The following is a 23,486-nucleotide window of genomic DNA, read 5'->3' on the forward strand; positions in this document are numbered from 1 at the left end:
GACTTGATGGCAGAGCTGACAAAGTCCCCTGCAGTCGTTCTGCCTCCTGCAGGGGGGCAACCTCTCTGTTCCTGGGGGGGGGGATAGCTGTACCCCCTCTTTAAACAGCCTATGTCTCAGAGTTCTGCTCAGGGCAGAGAATGTGGGGGCCTTACACATTCTAAGCTCATTTGGGCCTGCCTCCTTCCCTCCAATAATTAACTCAACCAGCATTTACCGGGTACCTATTGTGCATTATACTAGATATTAAGGTCTCGTGGACAGAGCAGCTATGTTACCCCTCAGGGATGCACAGTATATGCAGCACCACCCAGCCAGAACAAACACATGCTTACATCCTGCTATGCATAAGGGGAGAGATTATGCCCTGGCACGTTTAAAAGAGACAATAAGCAGAAAGGTCAGGGAGGACTTCCTATAGGAGGTTGCTTCCTGAACTAATTCAGGTTTGAGAATGAATCAATCAGGAGGAGGTAAGGATAGAGCCTTCTGGCAGAGAAGGCAACATTAACAAGAATACAGTATGGTGGTGGTGGGTGGGAAGGGATTCGGGATTCGGATGCTGCAGAAGGTGGGCATCTTCCTCCTGATTTAGTAGCCTAAACTTCACCCTGCAGATAATGGGGCCGCGCCCTGGAAGGCTCCTTGAACATGGGAGTGACGTGGCCAGGCTGAGGGCTTCCTGCACAAAGCTGGGTACACAGACCAGTGAGCCAGGTGATGGGCTAAGCCCTGCTCACTTCCATCCCAGAGCATGTACACACCACTCAGGTTTTCCTTGGTCACCCAGAACTAATTCCATCTCTTGCCCTGCCCTCATTATTCTTTAATGCCATGCCCTGCGTTGTGTTCTTCTTGGCACATATCCTAGCAATGATTTTACATTTATTTCTGTGTTTCCTTATTCCTGGTTTGGAAGCTACACGAGGCAGGACAAGTTCCATGCCATCAAGTTTAGTTAAGTGCTTGGCAAATGATCGATGCTCAATAAACATGTGTCGAGTGGATACATGAACATAGGAACATGCACGTGCTGGGGGCGGCCGGGTGGTACTGGCTAAGTAAATATTTAGGAGGTGAAAATGGCATGGTTTGGCGAGTACTCTGCAGGGGCAGAATGGAAGACACTAGCGGCAGCCAGTTAATTCACGTGGCGTATATTTCTTAAACACCTAGCGTAATTCAATGGTGAACAAAACAGACATGGTCCTGTCCTCATGGGCTTTCAGCCTGGTGAGTGAAGACAGTCACCACTTGGACAAATGATCATGCGAATGCACGTAGAATTAAAACATGACCTATGCCATGCTAGAAAGGTGACAGGTGCTACGTGAACATCTTTCTGGACAGGAGAACATCTTTCTGCCCTGTGGAATGATACAGAGCCACCTGGGGAATATGACCGGGCTGAGCTGTACAGAGTGGGCAGGAGGTGACTAGATAAGAGAGAATGAGGGTTCCAGGTAGAGGGGACATACAGACAGCACTAGAGGAGGAGCCTCAGCAAAGGGGAGATTTCCGATGAAAAGTTGAAAATAAAATGGGGCTAGAGGCACCTGGGATACCCAGGAGGCCATCAGTATGTGAGGCCAGGTAAAACAATAACAGTGGGTGGGGCCGCTGAGGACAGCCAGGTGGAGTGAACACAGCACCTGGATTTGAGAGAAGTCCCCCTAAACACACACACACAGTGGATATAAAGGGACAAGGGAGGGCCGAGAACCCATCAAAAAGGAACCACAGCAAGTCTGAAGGCAAAAGGACTAGAAGGCTTATTGCCATGGAAACCTCCATGGGGATCCTAGCACCGCCACCATAGCCATCTGTCTGGCGTCACCAAGCGTCTGAGCACATGTCCAGCACATGGGAAGGTGACCATTGAGCAGCAAAGGCGGAAACGAAGGAAGTGGAAGAGCAAAGCTTCTTGAAAAATTCAGGCGAAGGCCACAGGAAACAAACGTTTTGTTGTCAAGGGAAGGGTTTTCTTTGCATGCGCACGTACATGTGTATGCATGTGTGTGTGTTTGCTGTGATCAGGTCTGCAAGGCTGCAGAGATCGATCCAAACATGTCTGCAAGTCCAGGGCAAGGACCTGGTTGAAACGGAAAGGCAAACGATATCATAGGAATGGAGGGTAGTTGGTAGAGAGGGTTCCAGGACAGGCAGAGGCTGCAGGACCAACAAGAAATGGCTGCTGTCTTCAGAAGCAAAGGACAAGCCGGTCGGGGGAAACCCAGATGCGGTGCCACTCTCAGCCTGCCAGCCCTTTTGTGCTCGTCTGAGGGCCTGAGTGCTCAGTCTCCCGCACCCTCACGCCGCAGGAGTGACCTGGGGTGCAGACTCGGGGTGGGAAGTGGAACAAGAGGTTGGAATACTAGGTTGTTCCAAAAAGGCGCCACGCCAAGGGGAGCAGCTGGGAGGTCACAGTGGGAGATCACAGCCTGCAAGTGAGCGTGCTCTAAGACGCCAGAGACGGTTGGCTTGGCATCGGCCCCGCCACGCCTCTGTGCAGGGTGGGAGGCATGACCCAGAGTACACCCCACATCCCACCAGAGTCCTGCCAACACCTACACTTACAACCATACTCTGGGCTTAAGCAAAAAACCCCAGAATAGCACCTTGGATGTGCAGGAGGAAAGTAACTGAGTCTGGGACCTGGGGTTCCAGGGTGGGGAGCCCACTCAACAACCCTTATGGTGCTCCTCATGTTTATGAAGCATCTGTCAGTCATGTGTGTCTAGTAAATAGCATTGGTCGGACTTTTGTGACAGACGACACATCCAGGAAAGCAAACAGAAAAGGTCACGGTTCAGTGTTGCCATGCTGTGACAGAAATGTATGCAAAGGACCGTGGGGCACGGAAAGCCATCCTCACACCTCCAGGGCTCAGGTGTCAGCGACTAACACAAATCTGGGTATGAGCCTCTCTTTTCCCTACTCCTTGGAGCCCAGAAGGGGAGAAGAAAACACAGAGAAGGTCCTCAGACCTCCGCCTCTGCTGAGGACGGCAGGCCTCCCAGCAGCGCTGCGGGATGCAGACGCCCTCACCGTGCAGCATCCTCTCTGCCTGGGCAGCTGGCACACCCTCGTCCAAGGACCTTCACGCAGAACCCACTGTGTCCAGCCAGGCTTCGTCTTCCTCCTCCACACCTACAAGCCTCTGGACTATGCCAAGGGCCTTTGCCACAGGGGTTGCAAACTCCTTCCTGGTCCACACCTGCTCCCGGCCCCACCAGGAGCTCCCACTCATGCCTGGTTTCCGGCCTCCAAGGCCACCCATCTGCTGCCGCAGGAAAGGTGGCTAGCACTCCACCGTGCAGGAAGGAAGGCTGCACCCACCTCCAGGCATTCACTGAGACTGACTCAAAGGAGTCCACCCACCCATGCCAGACACAGGAGGGACACAAGTCCTTGCATGTCGGGGATGCAGCTCCAAGCCTCAACCAGAGGGGCTGTCTCCATTTGCAGCCAGCTGGCCCTGAGCGAAAGCTCCCTCCTGCCACTCTCCGGCCACAATAAGGCCTCCAGTGTGGACAGCACAAAGGCCTCATGCGTGGACGGCTCCACCTGGCCATTCTCCGGTCATACCACCCTACAGCTCCTCTGACCCCAATGGGCCCCAGCCTCCAGACCCACCTCTGTAGGGAGCGTCCCCTTAACGTGGCAATTCCCAATGGTCCGATCACATCCCCCTAGAGATTTAAGTTCCTCCAGGGCCTGGCTTCAGTCAAGTTCAAGTTAGAGCCCTTGGGGCTTTTGGCCTGGTTCACTGTGGGCACTTGGTACATATGTCTTAAGAAGAGAACTGTAAGAATTATAATTCCAGAAGAAGGTGGGGCCAGAGATAGGGGTGCACAGGTAGTCAGCTGTTCTCTTAAACTTACTCCACCAGCCACCGCCCACCCTGAAGCAGTGGCGCTCGGCCCATGGCCCAGGGCCAGCAGCACAGCCCCACCTGGGACGTCTTAGAGGCACAGGTTCTTGGTTCCATCCCAGGCCTGCCAACTCAGAAGCTCACTGGGCTCAGCAGCCTGTGTTTTAAGAAGCCCCCAAGTGATTGGATGTTCACTCAAGTCTAAGCACCGCTGCCTGGCTTAGGGCCAAGCTTGGGCCACTACATGCAACCACATGAATATAGAAAATTAGAAAACCTTTACATTTTTAGCAGAATTCTCAGCTAACCAAGCACTCCCCATCCTCACCACCCCCGCCCTACACATACACTTCCATAGCAGATGGCATTGGTCAGCGGCAGATACAAGAGGCTCTGTTTAGCTCCATTCAGCGGATGAAAACACTAAGGCTGAAAAAAATCCAACTTTCTCAAATGATAAAATTGAGACAGACTGAGTCAATGTGGGAGCCCACCTCTCCGCACAGTCACATGAGTCACTCAAATACCATTAACATAAAAGAAAGACCCAGAAAATTCAAAATTCAAAGGTCCCCACATGCTGAGCTAGTCAATGAGCTCCTGGAAGGGCCTACATCCCTGGGTGCTACGAATCAGCCAGCCAAGCCTTTCAGAGAAGCAGCTATTATGTTAAAGGCAAAACACCAAGTAGTTCACACCAGCCAGAGTGGCATTTGGATCTTTAGCCCTGCAGCCTGTCTGACAGGGAAGATCTCCAGTTGTGGGGAGCCTCGCTTCCAGACACGGAGGTCCTGGGCCTGTGTGGGTGGCCTGGAGCCTCTGTTCTGGGCAGTGGGGACAAAGCTGGACACTCAAGGGCTGGCTGGGTTTTGGTGGCTGTCTGGCGCCACCTGGTGTTCAGTATCTGGACCCCAAAGAGTTGAAAGGCCACCAGGACAGAGAGGAGGTCAAAGGGCTACAGCTGTTCTCCAAGACAGGCTGCGGCCAGGGAGGGGCCAGTGAGCCACTCCTCAGCCATCTGGGCAACGCCGATGCCCCTCCAGGCACCCCCAGCCCTGGAGGGAAGTACTCCTGGGGACAAGCTGCCCAGGACAAGGAGGAGGAGGGTGTGCCCAAGCTCACCAGGAAGTTGGATCATCGTGTCCCTCCTGCTGAGTGTTTGGCCAGAGGGCTTTTCCTCCTGACTTAGTGCCCAGGCCGGAGGCTTTTGGCCTCTTTAATTTTTTTTTTAAGGGAAATTGACCCCTGCGCTGAAGACAGCCTGGGCCAGAGGAGGCCCTGCACGCAGTTCTGACTGTGCTAAGTCAGTGGGCGGTAATGGGCACGGGGCGCCCAGCGGGGGGCTGCCCAGCCTCGGCCACAAGGGGTTTTTACCAGGTCCGCACAGAAGGCCTGGCTCCCCTCGCCTGCCTATTCCCCAAATGCCACCCTCGAGGCTCCACCATCGTGGCTGCTCGCCACATCCTGCCCCTGTGAGAAAAGACATCCTCGTGTCGGGACCATGGCCTCCTGAGTGCAGGGCCACTGCCCACTCCCAGGCTCAGCTCGGGCCAAGGGCAGAGCCCACGCAGCCGGTAGCACAGTGGGGCCCTCACCCCTCAGTTGGGTCCTCGCTCTTCCACGTACATGCAGAGGCACGTAAGTGCTATGATCAAACCACTAACACGCTCTGAGCCCGGTGTCCTATCAGGCTAACAGAGGTCTGCCCTGAAATCATCCCAACTGGATCCAGGCAGTTGCTCAACCTGACAGACCAGCCCCTCGCTCCCTTATCCTTCCCACTTCGCTCAGCCAGCAGCACCTCTTCTCCTCAGTCCCTGCTTGGGCTTCTCCAGGAGCCCTTCTGCCATCCCCTGAGCCTGGGCTTGGTCCCCTCTGTGCTTCCATACCCCTTGTAGATCCCTGCCCCTCAGTGGCCACCTGTCATATTCCTGGGCTGCTGGTGGTCTGGACCACACTTTAATAAACCCCATGAGGTGAAAGCAGGGAACATCCGCCTTATTCCTCTCAGCAGAGCCTGGCACATAGTAGGCCCACAGTACCTGGGTGTGGGACAACAGATAGGCACAGCAACCCAGGTTGCCCACCTGGCCCAACCCCTGAGCTGGCCCCTGTCCTCTCAGGCCATGGAGGGCTGAACCAGCTGGGAGGTGCCTTCGTGAATGGCAGGCCGCTGCCAGAGGTGGTTCGCCAGCGCATCGTGGACCTGGCGCACCAGGGTGTCAGGCCCTGTGACATCTCCCGCCAGCTCCGCGTCAGCCATGGCTGCGTCAGCAAGATCCTCGGCAGGTAAGCATGAACTTCACCCACTTCTCCTGCAGGCTGGCCTCACAGCCACCCTCACCAGCAGGGCCCAGTCCTGGGATGGACAGGGTAGGCTGGTGCCTCTGGCCATCAGCTCGTGGCTCTTCCTTCCCTACACACCTCTCCTTTCCCCCTCATCTCATTTTTCAGAGGCTTCTCTGCTCCTGTAACAGGAGAGTCTTCCCCAGAGGCTATCCTCTTGCTAAGACCCAGGGACAAAGAGCCATTAGGCAGGGGACATGTGCTCGAAGGTGGGCCCCAAGGTCAAACCCCTACACGCGTGACATCCAAGTTCGTGCTTCTCAAACTGTAGCTCCCAGAGCACCAGGCTGCTTGGTGAAATACAGACCCCTGGGACCCCAGATTCACTACATTGCATCTCCCACAGCCAGGCCTGGTGCTGGGAACCTTATGAGATGGCCAGATGACACTCATGAACACTAACTCAGCGCAGTGGCTCACAGCCTTCTCTGCATGTTACAGTCACCTAAAGAACCTTAGTTTAAAAAATGAATTCAAGGTCTAGGCGCCAGCCCATGCCCATGAGAGCAGAGCTGGGGGGGCTGCAGGGGGGCGTGCTGTCTCCCACCCCCATTCTGCTGAGTCCCATCTTCTGGGTGAATTGGGAACCTCTGACCAAAGGTTTGAGTGGGACCAGAAGTAGCCAGGACTGCATCTGGGCTGCTGTGGCCACTCTCGCAGCAGTGCCCCTAGGAAAAGGGTTGGGGCCTCCATCCAAGTCCCCTCAGGAAAGCTGCCTCCCTGCCCCACCCACAAGCAGGGAGTGGGGGGCTCCAGTTCAAAGGAACAAAGGGCCTGGGCTGTCACTGAGTCCTGGGAAGCTCTGGCCTCCTGATGGGAGGTGTCAGGGGAGAGTGGGATCAGGAAAGGGCACCCTGGGGCGAGTCTGTCCCAGAAAGGGGGTGAGGCCTGGAGGATGGTGACGGGTGAACAACCTTTGAAGAGTAGAAGTTAGTTCATGGCAGAGGAGACCAGAGAGTTTCCAGAACAAGGCAGGGTGGGCATCCTGACGCTGGCTGGTGATCTGCCAAAGCAGCTGGCTGGGTGGACAAAGCAGAGGCTCAGCTTGAGGATGCAGCCGGATATCAAGCGGGGCTGGGATCCCAGACGCTGGGAGGGACGGCTTCAGCCTGAGCCCCAGAACCTAGTGAAAACCCCGTGTCCAGCAGGGGTGGAGTGAGGGGAAGGGAGGTGAACCAGCAGACAGGCAGAGGCCCAGCCACCCCGGCTGGCCTCCTGGGGAGGGGCAAAACCAGGACAACCAAAGAGATTGCGAGCCACACTGTGGCCAAGAGAAGCTGGGTGGAGGAAACCACCACAGTGACCCCATGATTCACAAAGCTCTGACGTAAGCACTGCCTTTCTCAGAGGGAGTCTCGTAGGCCCCATAGAGTGGCACCACTGGCGAGAGGGAGGGGAAGGGAAGGGGAGAAACCAGGCATCCAGGTTGAGGTCTGCAGCACCGCAGTCCAGCAGGGCAGCAGCATAGACCTGCCCATGCAGGAGACAGTGCTGGACCACCAAGTGTTTGAGGCCAGCCTCGGGGCACAGACCCCAGTCGCTCCCCAGAAGCCTCTGCGGGGACGAGGGCCTCCTGCCTACTAGGCGGTCTCTGGGTGCCTACTGGAGCAGGTACTACGAGACTGGCAGCATCCGGCCTGGGGTGATAGGTGGCTCTAAGCCCAAGGTGGCCACCCCCAAGGTGGTGGAGAAGATCGGGGACTACAAGCGCCAGAACCCCACCATGTTCGCCTGGGAGATCCGGGACCGGCTGCTGGCCGAGGGCGTCTGTGACAATGACACTGTGCCTAGTGTCAGCTCCATCAACAGGTGAGAGATGGGCAGAGGGCATGGCCCTTGGGGGACTGTGAGGGAGAAGGGCCTGGCTTGTGGAGCGAGCTGGGGGGGACCTCTGCAGAAGAGGAAGCAGGTGTCACCTCCCCCCACCCCCCTGAGGCTGCAGGCACCCCCACGCCCCGCCTGACTGTCCTGGCGGTCTCCTTCCCTGCGCAACACATGCTCTTTCGTGCCATCAGATCCTTCTGTTTGAATCAATTCTTAAGGTCACATGACCCCAAATCTGGAACTCATTCAGTCACTCATTTGTTTAACCATCCGGTGATTCACTCAGGACCTTAACCAATCACTTGCCCACTCATTTCTTCACACCTACGTAATTCACTGCCATGTGCTAGGTGCTCGGAGCACAACCCTTGGCCTGGCAGAGCTTCCAGTGGGAAGACAGAGGCTCATCAAGTGCCCACACAAACAGCTGTAAAAACACAGATCTAGTGGTGCTAAGGAGAGGGCCGTGAGGGCATGTGAGCCAGCATGGAGCAACCCGGTTTAAGGGAGCTCTAAAGAGATGCCCCTGAGCAAGACACAGTGAATAATGTCAACTAGCTGAAAGGGGGCGACAGAGCTCCGAGACAGCACATGCAAAGGCCCTGTGGCTCAGGGGACCTGAAACAAGAGGTTGGGAGAAAGCCAGCACACAGAGAAAGACAGGCAGGGGACAGGCTGAGGAGCAGCTGTCAGCAAAGGCCACAAGGTGGTGTCAGTAGGAAAACAGCAGGGGGGCCGGTAACATGGTCTTGTCTCTGGCTTTTGAGCGAGGAGAAGCTCGTGGCAGTTTTTAAGCAGGAGACTGACTTGCATTTCAGAAAGTCCAGTCTGACTGCAATAGAAAGAAGAGACCGGAAAGGACGAGATGGATGGGGCGGGCAGTGAGCAACCTGGAGGGAGGCAGCGGGCGGCGGGGCACACTGCCGTGCCTGCAGCCATGTGCAGAGAGGGACCAGGGCCGGAGGGGTCCAAGGTCAAACCGCAGCACCCGAGAGCAGTGTGATCGCAGAAGGAGGGGTAGGCAGTGTCAGCCCTGCATCTGCCTCAAGTGACTGGGATGTCACTGTGAGATGGGAGTACTGGGGAAGGCCATGTGTGAGCAGTGAGGTCGTGGGTTTGATGGGCACAGGCTGAGTGCCAGGCGCCTCTATGACCCCCAAGCGGAATTTCAAAAGGGCACTTGGGTCTGAGAGGCCCCCGGGCCTGCTTGCTGGCCCCCTCCTAGCCTCCCCATCTACCCCGCAGAATCATCCGGACCAAAGTGCAGCAGCCCTTCAACCTCCCCATGGACAGCTGCGTGGCCACCAAGTCCCTGAGCCCAGGACACACGCTGAGTGAGTGGCCGAGAGGCTGCAGGAGCACACACGGGGACACGCAGGGGGTTGTGCACATGCCCGCTATGCAGATGAGCCCTTGCACAGGGACAAAGCCTTGCTGGGCTCCAGGGTCCGGTCACTGAGATGTTCAGGGTGGCAGTACCTCAGGCAACCTCAACTCCAGAATCCCTTCTGCCAGTGGCCCCAACTCCTCCCTGGTGGCAGCAGGGGCTCCCAGGGGTGTCACTCCCCCATATCCTGACCCTGTCCTTCTCATGCCCTTCAGTCCCCAGCTCGGCCGTGACGCCCCCAGAGTCACCACAGTCCGATTCTCTGGGCTCTACCTACTCCATCAATGGGCTGCTAGGGATCGCGCAGCCAGGGGACAGCAAGAGGAAGACTGATGACAGTGAGTGTGGGGCACAGGGGTAGGGGAGTGCCAGGGTGGTTTGCTCTGATGGGGACAGAAGCCTCTTCAGCCTAGGGCTTTGCAGCTTGGCAGCTCCCCACCTGCAGCATGTGGCCTATATCTGAGCAACCACAGCCAGAGCCTGGCCTGGCCCTCTGTCTGCAGCTGAGTCTGCTACTCCACTCTGGGCTGGGTGGAGATGAGTCCCCTGAGAGCTTTCTCCCTGCCTGGGGATGCCAGGTGACCAGGACAGCTGCCGCCTAAGCATCGACTCGCAGAGCAGCAGCGGGGCCCGCAAGCATCTGCGCACGGAGGCCTTTGGCCAGCACCACCTCGAGCCGCTTGAGTGCCCCTTCGAGCGACAGCACTACCCTGAGGCCTACGCATCTCCTAGCCACTCCAAAGGCGAACAGGTGAGAAGCACCTGGGATAGGCGTGCAGGTGGGCGACGCACGGTCTCCGAGGACCCCAATCTGCCCACGGTCCTGCCACCAGAGCAGCCAGAAGTTGTCTTGATAGCTCGGGCTTGAGCGTCACGTGGTTCCAAGCTGGCATGCTGTTCCTCCAGGAGCTGGCACTTCCTCCTTGTCCCCCAGCCCTCTCGCCTCCTCTGAACCAGCCCTTTGAGGGGAGCCACACGGCCACTACCTTCTGGCCAGAGGCACAGCCCCAGACCCCCTCAAAACTGTAGCCCAAAGTCTCCACGCCATGACTTCAACCAGCACCCCAGCCCCCTCCAGCCACTCGCACTCACACACCCATGACCCTGGTGACTCATGTTCCACAGCACGCACTCCGTCCATGCCTCCCTGCCCTGGCACGCTGTGTGCCCTCCCAGTGCTCTGCCCGGAAAAGTACCGCCCAGCCAGTATGACTCAGCTCACGCACCACCTTGCCTGCAAATTCTGCTCCCCAGGTGTTTGACCCCTCCCTCCTGTGCTTTTACATGGCGACCTGCTGCTCCTGGTCACCTCTCACACTGGATCGCAGTCATCCAGTGGACAGAGGTGTGAGGACACGGGGCAGCATCTTGGAGCATGTTTTACTCCCCAAGCTCTGTGCCTTGTTGAAGTAGGTGCTCAGGAAAAGCAGAGTCAGTGAACACAGCGAGATCCAGACAGTTGATTGACAGCCCCAAAGCCACTCTCATTCCCAGCTCAGGACAGGTGACGGTTTGTGGTGGGCTGGCTTCTGGGAGGTGGCAGAGATGGCCCAGTGAGGTTGCACCACTGACAGAACCCCCAGGAGCTGCCTCTGGCCGTACTGGCTGCCAGAAGTCATTGTGACCCCCACCCTGCCGGTCATCAGCGGGGGAACTTTAGATGTCTTTCCCTCTTTGCTCATGTTGTCACTGTCCAGCAGTGAGATGGCCCTATGTGCTAAGATCTGAACAGGACAATGGCAATGAGGCTGCCAATCTGCTGAGCCTTTGCTGGTGGCTGTCTGGGCGGCCGGGTCCAGGTAGGCAACTTTGTCAACCTGGCTACAGCAGCCACAGGGGCCAGGGAGGAAGCTGCCATCAGCAGCTGGGGACAGGCTGGCTTGCTGAGAGTTGGCACAGGGCTCCGGGGGCAGGGAGCAGCAGTTGAGCCACTCCCCAAAGGGACCAGCATGACCCGAGTACAAACACCGTGTCCTGGTAGAGGTCAGGAACCCCGCCACAGGGCCCTCCCTGAGCACCTGCTGGGCCACAGTGCCATTTCCCAGCCCCATTCCCCATGGGACCTGCTGGGTCACAAGGAGACTGAGACCCTGGCACATGCACAGGAGTCATGCAGTGAGAGTGGCAGGGACCTCAGGACAAGTGTCTCCATGTGTGTGGGGATGAGCCAGGGCCAGGAAGGGTGGAAACACCTGATGTCACTCAGACTGTGCGATGGTCACCTGTGTTAGAAGCTGTACCTCTAGGTCAGTTCTTGTTTGAAGACTGGAAAAGAGTTAGTGAAAGCCGGGGACCTGCTGCAGATGGGGAGACTGAAGCCCAGCACATTCCTCAGTGACCCCCACCCTATCCCTGTCACTCATTCGTTGTCATTCACTCCTTTAGCTTCTGGCGAAAGGTCTTTCCAGCCCTCGATGGCCAACGGTGCTGCCCAAGGAGCGCTGTGTTCCTTCACCTGGCACAGCCGGGCCCTCGGGGCTAGAGGTGGGGTAGGGACAGGCCACCTCCTTGAGAACCCAATATGGGGAGGGTGTTCAGCAGAAGCATTGGATGTCACTCCCAGGCGTACCCAAGGTGTGTAGCTCTTGTCCCTCTACTGTCCACTCGCACTAAGCAGCACATTGACATGACAGAGGTCAAGAGCCCAGCGGCTCCTGACTCCTCATGAGTTTGTGACGACCGATGATGAGCACATGTTGTCCCTGTGCCTCGCGCCTGCACACATACACGTGGACAAACCTCAGTCCATGCATCAGCCTCAGGAAGCAGGTCCTGTTGCCCAGGTAATACAGGTAACAAAATCGCGGCTCAGAGAGGCGAGGACACTAAAGCTGCTGGGGGTGATGCAGACCCGCCTCACCTAGCTCAAGTGCAGTCCCTCAAGCAATCCATCCATCCATAGGGTGTGGAACCCACTCTGTGCAACATCATCAAAATGCTGACTGTGTAGATTTGGGTTTTCTGTCCACTGAATTTCCCAGATTTTGGAACAGCCACAGGATTTCAGTAGGTGTTTTGCTATGGAACCAAGATATCCGTAAGATACTTTAAACCTTCCCTACACTCTAGAAATTAGGTACTTGTTCTGTCACGTTAAGCTGGGCCACAGCACCTCCACCCACTGTGAAGCTGGCCCCTTGGGAGGCATGAGGCTAGAGCCCACTGAGTCATCAATTGCTGTGATACCGGTGCCCTGGTGGCCTCCAGAACTGCCCGCAAGTAGTGAAAGCACTGTGTCCTTGGAGAGCGGGTGGATGGAAGTCACTGGAAGCGTCACCTTCAGTGGAGTGCCCCTGCACTAGTTCTGACAGTTTCACATAGCTCAGTGGGCGTGGTGCATTCCTGCCTTCGATGGAGAAACTTCTTTCTGGAAGGGACACCAAGGAGATGGCCCTGCTCATTGCAGAGGCCAAGAGGGGTTGAAGATGGGGTTTGAATGAAGAGAACCCACGTACTTGACAAAGAACTTCTCCAACACCATCAGCTGAGCGTCGTCTCCAAGCCAGAGCTGAACACCAGCATTTGCTTGAACATGGAGGGAGCCCACCTGCCACTGCAGGAGAAAGCTCCGGGGTTAAGGGTCAGGGCGGTATCCTCAGTGCAGCTGCCCAGGCTCCTGGCTGCGGGCTCCCCACAGAGAAAGCAGACGTGATGTCACTCACCCATGTCACAGAGCTGACGGGGACAGATCAGCCAATAGAAGCAGAGCTGTGCAAATGTAAGAAGGGTGATGATGTCAACCAGCTTGAGCATCAGCACTGGGTTTAACCCTGGCCGTCTCCTACGGCAGGGGTCCCCAACTGCGCCACACAGCAGGAGGTGAGCAGCAGGCAAGCAAACGAAGCTTCATCTGGATTTGCAGCCGCTCCCAGCACTAGCATCACCACCTCAGCTCCACCTCAGATCATCAGACATTAGATTCTCATAGGAGCATGGTCCCTGATGCCAGAAAGACTGGAGACCACTGCCCTGTGGGACAGTGACAAGTTTCTTGACTTCTCTGCACCTGTGTTTCCTCTCTGGATGGGAGTCAACTATGGAGCTGAGTGAAACACTTGGCACAGCTCTTGTGGGCTGAGGGCTCTACCCTGTACCCTGTCCTCGCCGGGTTCAGACCCTGCAAGCAGACGAGGAACCGGACTGCGTCAGGCCAGGTGACGCCCTCAGAAGGAGCCGCCCCCTCCTGTATCTGCTCGCAGGCCGCCAGCTCTGGCAGAGGGGGCAGCTGTGATCTTGGGGGTGAGGAGAGCGAGGATGTGAGTCAGAATAAAACCACCTGAGCCTGCGAAGTGGAGTTAAGAGTGAGTGGAAGAGGGGACAGTGCGGGTGTTTCCTGGGACCCAGCTGAGGTAAGGCTGCCTCGGGCTCTGCTGACTTCTCTTTCTCCCCAGGGCCTCTACCCACTGCCCCTGCTCAACAGCGCCCTGGACGATGGGAAGGCCACCCTGACTCCGTCCAATACACCCTTGGGGCGCAACCTCTCAACTCACCAGACTTACCCTGTGGTGGCAGGTAGGACGCTGGGATCTCCTGGGCCCCGTGGACCTGGCTGGAGGCTGGGCTGGAGGGCAGGGCGTGGCTGGCCTGAGGAGGAAGCATTAGGGCCTGGGACCTGGAGAGGACAGAGGCTGTGCTGGCAGGGCCTCCTGGTGGGTCATGAGGGTCTGACCCTCTCTGCTCAGCCCCTACTGCGGGACAAGCAGTCACACAGCCCTCGGCCACACTGGCAGGGGCACCACAGGGAGGTAGAGGCTCCCTACTTCGCCCAGCCTGACAAGCTCCCCTCCCGCCTGCCGCCTGCCCCATCTCATAGCTGGTCGTGCATGCCCCCCATGCCATCTCACCCTCTCTCCTTGTCTCCCTCCCCGGCAGATCCTCACTCACCCTTCGCCATAAAGCAGGAAAGCCCTGAGGTGTCCAGTTCTAGCTCCACCCCTTCCTCTTTATCTAGCTCCGCCTTTTTGGACCTGCAGCAAGCCGGCTCTGGGGTTGCAGCCGGCACCTCGGTCCCGCCCTTCAATGCCTTTCCCCACGCTGCCTCCATGTACGGGCAGCTCGCGGGCCAGGCCCTCCTCTCAGGTACGACAGGGAGGTCCGGGCCAGCAGCCTATGGGGGCGGGAGGGTCCTCAGAGCCAATCCCCTGGTCCAAGGGGTCCGGCCCTTGCTCTGCCCCCATCAGCCTCTTCCCAAATCCCCAGCAATTGCCGGAGGTACCAGGACGTGGGTCTCCATGGAGCAAAATGGGCCACTTGGGGCAGGCACTCTGGAGGTACTTGGGAGTGGGGTGCCCTGCGGGTTTCCAGCACCTGGCCCAATGGCCAGCAACCAGGCACTGAGAAGCAGTGAACACTTGATCTGGGTAAAAATATTTAAAAAGAAGGAGAAAATGACAACACTTTGGAGGGGAAAAAAAAATCATTGGCTTTTAGAGCCGATTTCTGAATCAGATTTTAAAGAAGACAGAAGACCAGTCACAGTTGAGTTCCCACTGTGTGACTCCCTCTGAGTAGACTCCACAGTGTGCCCCTTAGAGGGCACTCAGCGGTGATCCACCCATGAGAGACAGGAGGGCCGCATCCTCGAGGCCTTCCAAGCTGGAAGCACCTTAGTTACGTCGAGAGCAAATCTCGGCACCCAAGGAGAGGCAGGCAGGGAGAGGGCCTGGCTGGGCCCTGAATGGGCACTTGGCTGGTGAGGGCCTGGCCCAGTGCACCCTGTGACCCTGGTGGGGCCTAGGCAGCAGCTGACCAGGCAGGGCATTTGCTTGGGCAGAGCAGGCATAGAACCAGGACCCCCTGTGGCAGCAGGAGGGGACAGCCCTTGGACCAATGGTTTTCACTGGTCCTGGCCACTCTCTCAAAATGAAAGCTTTTACTTGAAAATCACTGCCCCTCTGCCCAGGGACCACAGCTACACACCTAAGTTCATCCCCCTCTCATAACTGACTGTACCGCAATCCACTGGACACTGAGATTCCTCTGTGTATCCCACATTTGCTGTGGGAGGCCCTCTGCGCGCCCCACGTCTGCTGTGGGAGGCCCTCTTGGAAGAGAGGGCACAGAGATAAAGGGTTAACACAGCAAGCCCAGTGTGTGGGAAGCAAGGAAGAAAATGTTGACTCAGAGTCAGGATTTCAAAAGAGGTGAAGTCAGTGGGGACGGGTCACTTGTTTTGACCAAAGTGATAAAAGGAGAGTCTGTGAGCTGCGTGGGCTGACGTCAGCAGAGAAAATGGGGGTCAGGCATAGGAGAGGCCACCTTGTGTGAAAAGCAGGCCAGGGCTAGGAGGGCCAGGTAAGACAGGTTCAGGGTGAGAGTGTAGTTAAGAATGGAGGATGTGAGGGTGTGGATGGGCGGCAGGACCAGCCAAGAGCGGGGGACAACAGAGAGCTGGACAATAGCTTAGTAGTGGCATAGTGGCATGGAGTATAGCTGAAGCAGCTCAGGACAAACTTCCTGCCATAAGGTCCTCATGCTTTCTCACCTCCCCATCTTCCTGTCAGGGCTCCAAGCACCCTTGTCAACATGCAGTCAGGTCAGGGGACACTTCCTACTTCTATTTGCTCCTGGCTGAGTGACATGCCGGCTCTCCAGATTAGCTGCAGAGCATGCGCCATGGAACAGAGAAGCTGGTGGCAGGCGCCTGGAGGTCAGGCAGGCAGCAAAATCACAGCTTTGGGGTGTTCCTCAGGCACGAGGCCATGACATTGGTGCCCATGCCGAGATCAGGGCATTGGCTTGGGCTCCTTAAAAACTGTCCACCTGCAGCCCCTGGTTGAGACTGGATGTGGGTACTCTCCATGTGGCCAAGCCAGGGCAAGCAGATGGGAGGCCACAGAGAGAAGGCAGAGGTGCGGGGGCTGTTACACCTGTTCAGAGAGCAGGAGATTAATTTAAGAGAGGAGAAGAAGTGGGGACAAGAGGGGAGCAGCAAGGCAGTGAGTGTCCGTTCCATGGCCATCTCAGCCCACCTATGCGCCCCATCCTCCTCCGAGGTTCCCGTGGACCCTTCTGCTACCTCCTGCCACTTTTGCTGCTTGGCAGAGTTTCCAGGTCACTGACCACCCGGCCCAGGCCTCTGACTGTCCTGCTGGCTCACAGCTTCTCCCCATCCCACTAGGGACCAAACTTCATCGGGGTTTGGAGGGTGCTCCCTATTCCTCCCCATTCCCTCCAGACACTCATCTAGGGTCCCAACATATTTGTCAGAAGCAATCTGGAGGAGGCTGGTCTGGGCTGACTCCCGCTCCACTGGTCAGAGGCTGTGAGTTTGGTTTTATCATCAAAGAGTCCACTGCCTGCCTCCATCCTTTTGTGCAAAATTATATTTAGTCCTGCCAGAGAGATTGCTGGGTTCATAAATTCTCCTTGCTATCGGAACAAGATAAGGGACTGAAAAGGTCGTGTAGAGGGCAGACATCAAAGCGGGCAAGTAAAAGGGTCTGAAACCACGTCCGCCCGCCTCGGCATCCCTCCGCATCACTGTGTGCTAAGCCCGCTCTGTACAATAATCGCGACAGCTACCAAGATTTCTGGGGTGCTAGTGTTCCCTTGTGAAACCCCACTTTACAGCCAGTCGACATGGGCCTGTGCCTATGTCTTAAAAATAGGACCGTATTGGAGGCATATTTGCAGAGGAGATGGAGTTACAGACCAAAGAGAAACTTCTGGTGAAGAACCTTGAAAGTGAGTGGATGAATGCCACAGCTGGGTCGCCATGGAGGAGTTCTGTCTTGTGGCTTCTGTAGTTTCACTTCTGAGAAGGTGGCAAGGCTCTTGGCTTTTGGGGAAAGACTATGTATGTAAGGAATTGAAGCGAAGAGTGCCGTGGGACTCGTAGGAAAGACCACAGTCTAGGAGAGGGCACCCTGAAGGGGGTCTACCAGCCTGTCCCAGAGGCTAAGGTCATGGGAGGAGGACTTCGGGGTCTGCTCCAGCACTGCTCAGAAATCTCTGCCCCATGGAAGGAAATTGGGCAGCTGAGGGGAACGAAGGTTAAAATCTCAGAATACAAAGGAATGAGGCTGGCGAGTTCGACTTCCAAGAGCAGTTTGGGGGCTGGTTCTCATGGGAGGGGACCCCGGGCTACTGTGCCCTGGCACTCAGCCCGCTGAGCTGCTCAAGAAGCAGTAGGGTCAGGCGGTGGAAGAGACAAGATGAGGGCAGGAGGAAGCAGCAGCCTGAGGTGCACCTAGGCCTGCCCCACAAATCAGTGGCCTGAAAGCTGAAACTTACCTCCTCACTCCTGCCCCATCATGGTGGACACAGATGCGACCTCAGAATCTGCCCCATGCAGCGCCCCAGGCAGTCCCTGGCCACTGGTCAAGGGTCTTGTCCACTGGCTCCTCGTAAGACATGTGGGCAGGAGGGAAGCCTCTGTCCTTTGCTCCTCAGCCACAGCCTGGCCTGGGCCTGGCCCCTCTCTCAGGGGTGGGGGGCGGCATCGAGCCTGAGCCAGCTCAGCACCCCCTCTGCCGTGGCTTTCCCCCTAGGGCGCCTGCCCTCACAGACGTCACATCACTCCCTCATGCAGGCTCTCAGCCAAGCTGTTGGCCTTAGGGCCAAGGGCCGAGTCTGAGAGCTGACCACCCACGGTCTTCTCTGAAGGAAGACCAGCTTGGCCCTGGATCCTCCTCCTGCTGCTCCTGAGCATTCTGCAGTTCCTTTTCCTCACCTGCATTGCCATCCCCTCACTTGCTCGAACCCTGTGTCTAGGGACCCGGATCCATCTGTAGAAACCCAGCAGGGCCTTCTCTGTTTGATCCAGCACCAGTCACAGCTGCACATTATCCTGACATTCAAACAAAATGTTGTTCATTTTGATCAACAAAGTCACCCTTTTTCAAATCATGAACCTCGATGACTCATTTTAAACAGAATTTATTCTGTAAAGACTCTCGCAACATGTAATAATTTATAGGATATGTCCACAGCACTAGTCAGTGTCCACCTGTAGTAGGGACCACACTGGTGACACCATAGCGCTAGGGATGCAATAGTAACGGTGATAAAGCACACGAGACTACTTCTTTTCACATTCTGTGTGTTCAGAGGCCAAGGCTTGGGGCACGTGGGTGGCTGGCCTATTATGGCTGCTTGGAAATGGTCCTAGAAGCAAGATGAGAGCCAAGGTCCTAGGACACCAGGGGCAGAAGTCCAGCGGGCCTCCCTGCCTGCTGACCTCTTGTGCTTGTCCCCCAATGCCCACCCCAGTCTGCGCCCTGTCCTCACCTGCTGCCTGGCCTGGCTAGTCCAGCACCCTTGTTCCTGCTGTAACACGAGTGCTCTGAAACATGCTAGCACATGCTCACAGGGTTTTTGGAGGAGCAGCTATGTTAGGGGATGCTCCAGAAAGAGAGGCGAGGAGAACTTAGCCACTGATATTGATGACTTACAGGGTTCCATGGGACGTGCCTTCTCCTCCATCACGGCCAGGCACTCCCCAAAGGGGCTAAGGGAGGAAGGTCCACACAAGGGCTGCTGGGAGGGAAGTTGGACCCCAGTGGGGTCCAACAAGGGAATACACTTGGGAAGTTGGCTGGCAGAGACTCACAGGGCCACTTGAGTCCTCGAGGGACTTACAGACTGGGGTAGAAGAGCAAAGGGCACTGGGTAATGGTCACAATCTACACAGTGGTTCCCAACCAGGGGACATATGGCACCATCTGGAGAGAATTTCGATGTCACACTGTGTAGGAACTGCTACTGGCACCCAGTGGGTAGGGGCCAGGGATGGGCCTGAACACCTTGCTGTGCAGGGATGCCCCGAACGTCAGCAGCATTGAGCTCGCGAAACCCTGAGAGGTCACCAAGAGCTTGGATGACCCAATAAGTCACCCTTCAAACACACTTGTCAGTGGATTTGGCATTGTTAACAAATGTGGTGGGACAGAGGCCCTGACCAGGGCAGAGCGAGAGTCCTCAGAGAGGGGGCCTGACCCAGGCCTGCATGACGTGAGGAGAGACTGAGGGCCCTGCAGCCGTTGGCACAGGGTGCTGAGGCGAGAAGCCCACCGGCTCAGAAGGCCTCCAGAGTGGGAAGGCTGGGCTGCCTGAAGTTAGGGACGGGCATAGCCAAGGAAAGCAGGGCCTCATGGGACACTGGGTGGGTCTCCCGCAGATACAGATAAACAGGGGACCAGGCTCTGTTTGACAGAGAGTGGTTCTTTTCAAGAATAGAACGGACAGTGTGTGGTTTGTGGTCACACATAAATGCTGAATATTTCTCAGCTGTGTCTCCTTTCCAGGTCGGGGATGGCCAGTGGGTTTCATGTCCTTTGTAACTCTGATGGGCTGTTTCCCTGTCAGACCAGGAGGAGGAGACCCCACTGTGGCTCAGTGGAAAAGAGCACAGTGACTAATACAACGTCTGCCGTGAAGCCAAAAAGGGTAGCAATGGGCCTGCAGGCCATACCTGTGCCACCCTTCGAGGGGCCTTGCTCTTGGTTCTCCTCAGAGCTGGGGCTGAGAAGGCATGAGGTCTCAGGCCTCTAATGTTTTCATTTAGGCCACTGCTATGCTGAGGCTGGGGGTCAGGGTTATGGTTAGAAAGATAGCCCCAGCATCACCCCAGGACAGTGACGTGTTTGTGGGTGAGTAGAATTCACATAAGCGAGTCACCAAGAACAGGGAACAATGCAGCCTACAACAGCCAGTGAGTGCTCTCTGCATGGTGGGGCCTGTCCTCTGCCAAGGACAGAGGAAGTGGCTTGGGACAGAGTGAGCAATGTGGGTGGGAAGCAAGACAGAAAGTACATGGGCCCCTTTGGCCCAGCTGATGACTCCTTCTTGTGTTTTTCCAGGGCGAGAGATGGTGGGACCCACGCTGCCCGGATACCCACCCCACATCCCCACCAGCGGACAGGGCAGCTATGCCTCTTCTGCCATTGCAGGCATGGTGGCAGGTAAGGGAGGGACTGGCTGGAGGGGACTGTTGTAAGAGGAAGTGTCTGCCAAAGGTGGAGCAAGAGGGGACAAGAAGGAGGGGTGTCCTATGCATAGACTTCTGGAGGGACACCGGAGGGTAGACGGGAAGGTCCACCTTTGTAATCACCTGGAGAAGAGACTCTCATGTAGTCCTGGCCACTTACCTGTCCCCAACTTGGCCTCCTTCTTCTCAGATGCTCCCACATCACCTGCCGTGGTGACAAGGGGGTGGCTGAGGCAGACAGCTGGTCAAATCCAAGCTCTACCCCTTCCACCTATTTCAGGAGCGCTGATGGAGGGTGCTTGGGGCTGCGAAACTCTAGGGGCCAAACATAGCCCAGCCTGTAAGAAATCTGTGGTCACCCAGTTACTTAACGCTGGTGACTCTGGTTCACCATTCTGTAATCTTTGAATTCAGATGGTGTTGGAGTTGGTGATAATGATGGTTGAAATACAGCCCCCTTCACATCCCACACTCATGGACCCTGTGTGGGCAGAGTCCTTTCCAGCTACTCTAGAGGTACTGCAGAGTGTGACAAGAGCTGGGAGCATTGCTCCATCCTCATCCAGGCTGTCCTGCAGTCTTGCCTGCCAGTCATTTCGGTTTCTTTATCCACCAGCATGGTCATCATCCAATGGTGATCCATGTTGTCAAGGTCTGGACAAGCAAGGAGGACAAGGAAGGTCTCTTGGGGCGAGTGTCTCTCTTAGGAACCACACAAGAAGGGTGGACAGGGTAGAATCAAGCCATTTCCACCGCCCAGAAGGCCCGAGGACCTGGAGCTTCTAGAAGGGACTCTGGATCCGGGCATTGGTAACTCCCACACCAGCCCTGGGCCAGCCTCGTAGGCCTGATCCCAGAGACAGTGCCATCACCCAGGCCTGCTCCCTGTCCCACCCCCCACCCCAGACTGTCTCTGCCAGCCACCCACTCTGGTGCCCTGTGCGAGGGGGGCAGGGCTCCTGGGCAAAGGGAAGGGAGGGCTTGGAGGGCTCTGCGCTCCCTGGGAACCTGCTGAGCTGGCACTTGTTGCTGCCTGGTTACCGTGGCGATGTGCTTAATGCAGCGTTGAAAATACAGAATACTGACTCCTCTCTCTCCCTCCTGGCCCCACTCCCTGCCTCCCTCCCTTCCTCTCCTGGAGCGTGAAATGAGATTGGTCAAGATAAAAAAGGAAAAGATTCGGTTATTTTTTTAAGAGTGTGGATAATGGGGCCTCTCAATCAAAATCCCAGGCTCCCGTCGGCTCTCCCATCCCCCTTCCAACCTCTCCACCTTTCCCTGCCGCCAGCTTAGAGGGGAGGAAGAAACATAAAGCCCAGCTCCTCTCTTAATTATGAATCGTCCTGTCCCGGGAGCAGGCCCAGGGCAAGGGGTTCCGGGGGACCAAAGTCGAAACATGGGGTAGCTGGGAGACGTGGGCCTTTCATCAAAGGCCCCCAGGTTGTTTCCAGAATGACTTCACCCTGAGTAGGTGTCAAGAAAAATGGCTCAGCCCCACCATCCACTGCAAATTGGTTGCAATAGGGAGGAGCCCTGCTTTGTGCGGCGAGTTGGCTCTCGATAAGTTACATACAAATTTGTCATACTGAAGTGTTTTACCCGGTTCCTAGGAACTCCATGGTGCAGAAGAATTCTTAAGGAGTTTTTTAGTAGAAAAATTATTTGTCCATCTCTTGCCAGTGGCCACAATCTCCTGGTTGACTGAATGGGGATTTTTTCCACTAGATCAATAAACCTTTCACTGAGCACCTATTATGTGCTATGACATAATAAATGCTCCAAGCAAGGCATGCCAATGACAGTCTTCAGTCAGTCATGGAAGGAAGGAAGAGATCATTTATTAAGTCCTTTTGTGTTCCTGGCTATCCACAGATGTCACTTTATTTCTTATTTACCACTCCCATGTGCTTGGGGAGCTAGTATTATCGTAGTTTTATAAAGATAAGAAAACAAGCTTAGGAAAGCAGAATTGTGTGCTCAGGGCCATAGCCCTACTAACTGACTGAGTTAGTAAATTGATTTCACACCTAGAGCTCTTTCTATTGCACCACACTGCCACCCACCACACCGGACACAATGATACCAGCTCCAGGAGAGCAGCCCGGAACAGGACAGGACCCAGACTTCTGCTTTGCCTTCTAATTATTGTCGTTGCTCCTGCCCCACTACTAACACTCTCACACCTGTTCTGGAGCTGAACCAACAGCTCCAGACAGCTTGATCCATCCACCCACCCACCCACCCATCCACCCATCCATCCATTCATCTATCTTTACACACATTTTCATACATCCATACATATCATCCATCCTTCCATCCATCCATTTATCCATCCACCTATCATCCACCAATTCATTCATCCTTCTATCCATTGCCAACAACACTTGCTGATGAATTGGCTATAGGCGTTCAAAAAAAGAGAAACGAGGATGACTCCAAGGTTTGGGGTTTGGGAAAATGCATGGGTGGTGGTGGCAAGTGCAAGTGGGGGAGACTGGGAGAGAAAGAAGAAGAGTGTGTAGCAGGTAGAAATCAAGAGTCGTTTGGGGCCAGGTTAGGCTTGAGACACCTCCTCTGTACCCAGTTTAGTAAGTCAGTAGGCACGGCATGTGTCCCAAGTCAGGAACCATCCTGGTGAGGGCACACATTTCAGCCTCTTTTCAGAGCTGTTATTGAATGTGAAGGGTTAGACAAGATCAGCAAAAAGAATGTGGGTGAGAATCACAGAAAGTTCACACGCCACGGCCGGGCTCTTAAGCACTTGGAGTTCTCACAGGGAGGAAGCCAGAAGGAGAGTGAGGAGGAGAGGCCAGTGGGTCAGGACGCAGACCTAGAGAGGGCGTGGTGGACAAGTTGAAGCTGCTGAGAGGTTCAGGGTGGTGGACACAGAAGTGGCCACTGGAATGACCAGGTGGAGGCTATGGGGATTTGGACCATCAGCCGGACACAGGAGCATGAGAAGGTGAAGGCAGCAACCATGCAGCAGAGATAGATGCTGGGAGCTGAGAGGGGCAGGGGCTTAGGGAGAGGGTTTTTTAATGTGGGGAGAACAGGGAGCATTTGCTGGCTGAAGGGAGTGATGGGCTAGAAAGGGAGAGACAGAGTTAACGGAGAGGAGCAGGGAT

At 55.9% G+C, this 23,486-nt stretch overlaps 1 protein-coding gene across 8 annotated transcripts in view; it reads left to right on the top strand.

The window, feature by feature from the left end:
* The window catches only part of PAX8 (paired box 8), a 43,904-nt gene that overhangs the window by 17,377 nt on the left and 3,041 nt on the right, over positions 1–23,486 (top strand). For 2 of the 8 annotated variants that reach the window (XM_036224216.1, XM_036224215.1), the window contains exons 3-10: positions 5,998–6,163; positions 7,829–8,029; positions 9,290–9,378; positions 9,647–9,769; positions 10,010–10,182; positions 13,823–13,943; positions 14,304–14,510; positions 20,234–20,335. In XM_036224216.1, coding sequence (XP_036080109.1) covers positions 5,998–6,163; positions 7,829–8,029; positions 9,290–9,378; positions 9,647–9,769; positions 10,010–10,182; positions 13,823–13,943; positions 14,304–14,510; positions 20,234–20,335 — 1,182 coding nt within the window. The remainder of the gene's footprint in view (positions 1–5,997; positions 6,164–7,828; positions 8,030–9,289; positions 9,379–9,646; positions 9,770–10,009; positions 10,183–13,822; positions 13,944–14,303; positions 14,511–20,233; positions 20,336–23,486) is intronic. The other 6 variants (XM_036224218.1, XM_036224217.1, XM_016153075.2 and 3 more) reach the window with 5 other exon arrangements.

This window comes from Rousettus aegyptiacus, unplaced genomic scaffold, assembly GCF_014176215.1.
Source record: "Rousettus aegyptiacus isolate mRouAeg1 unplaced genomic scaffold, mRouAeg1.p scaffold_m13_p_7, whole genome shotgun sequence".
NCBI lineage: Eukaryota > Metazoa > Chordata > Mammalia > Chiroptera > Pteropodidae > Rousettus > Rousettus aegyptiacus.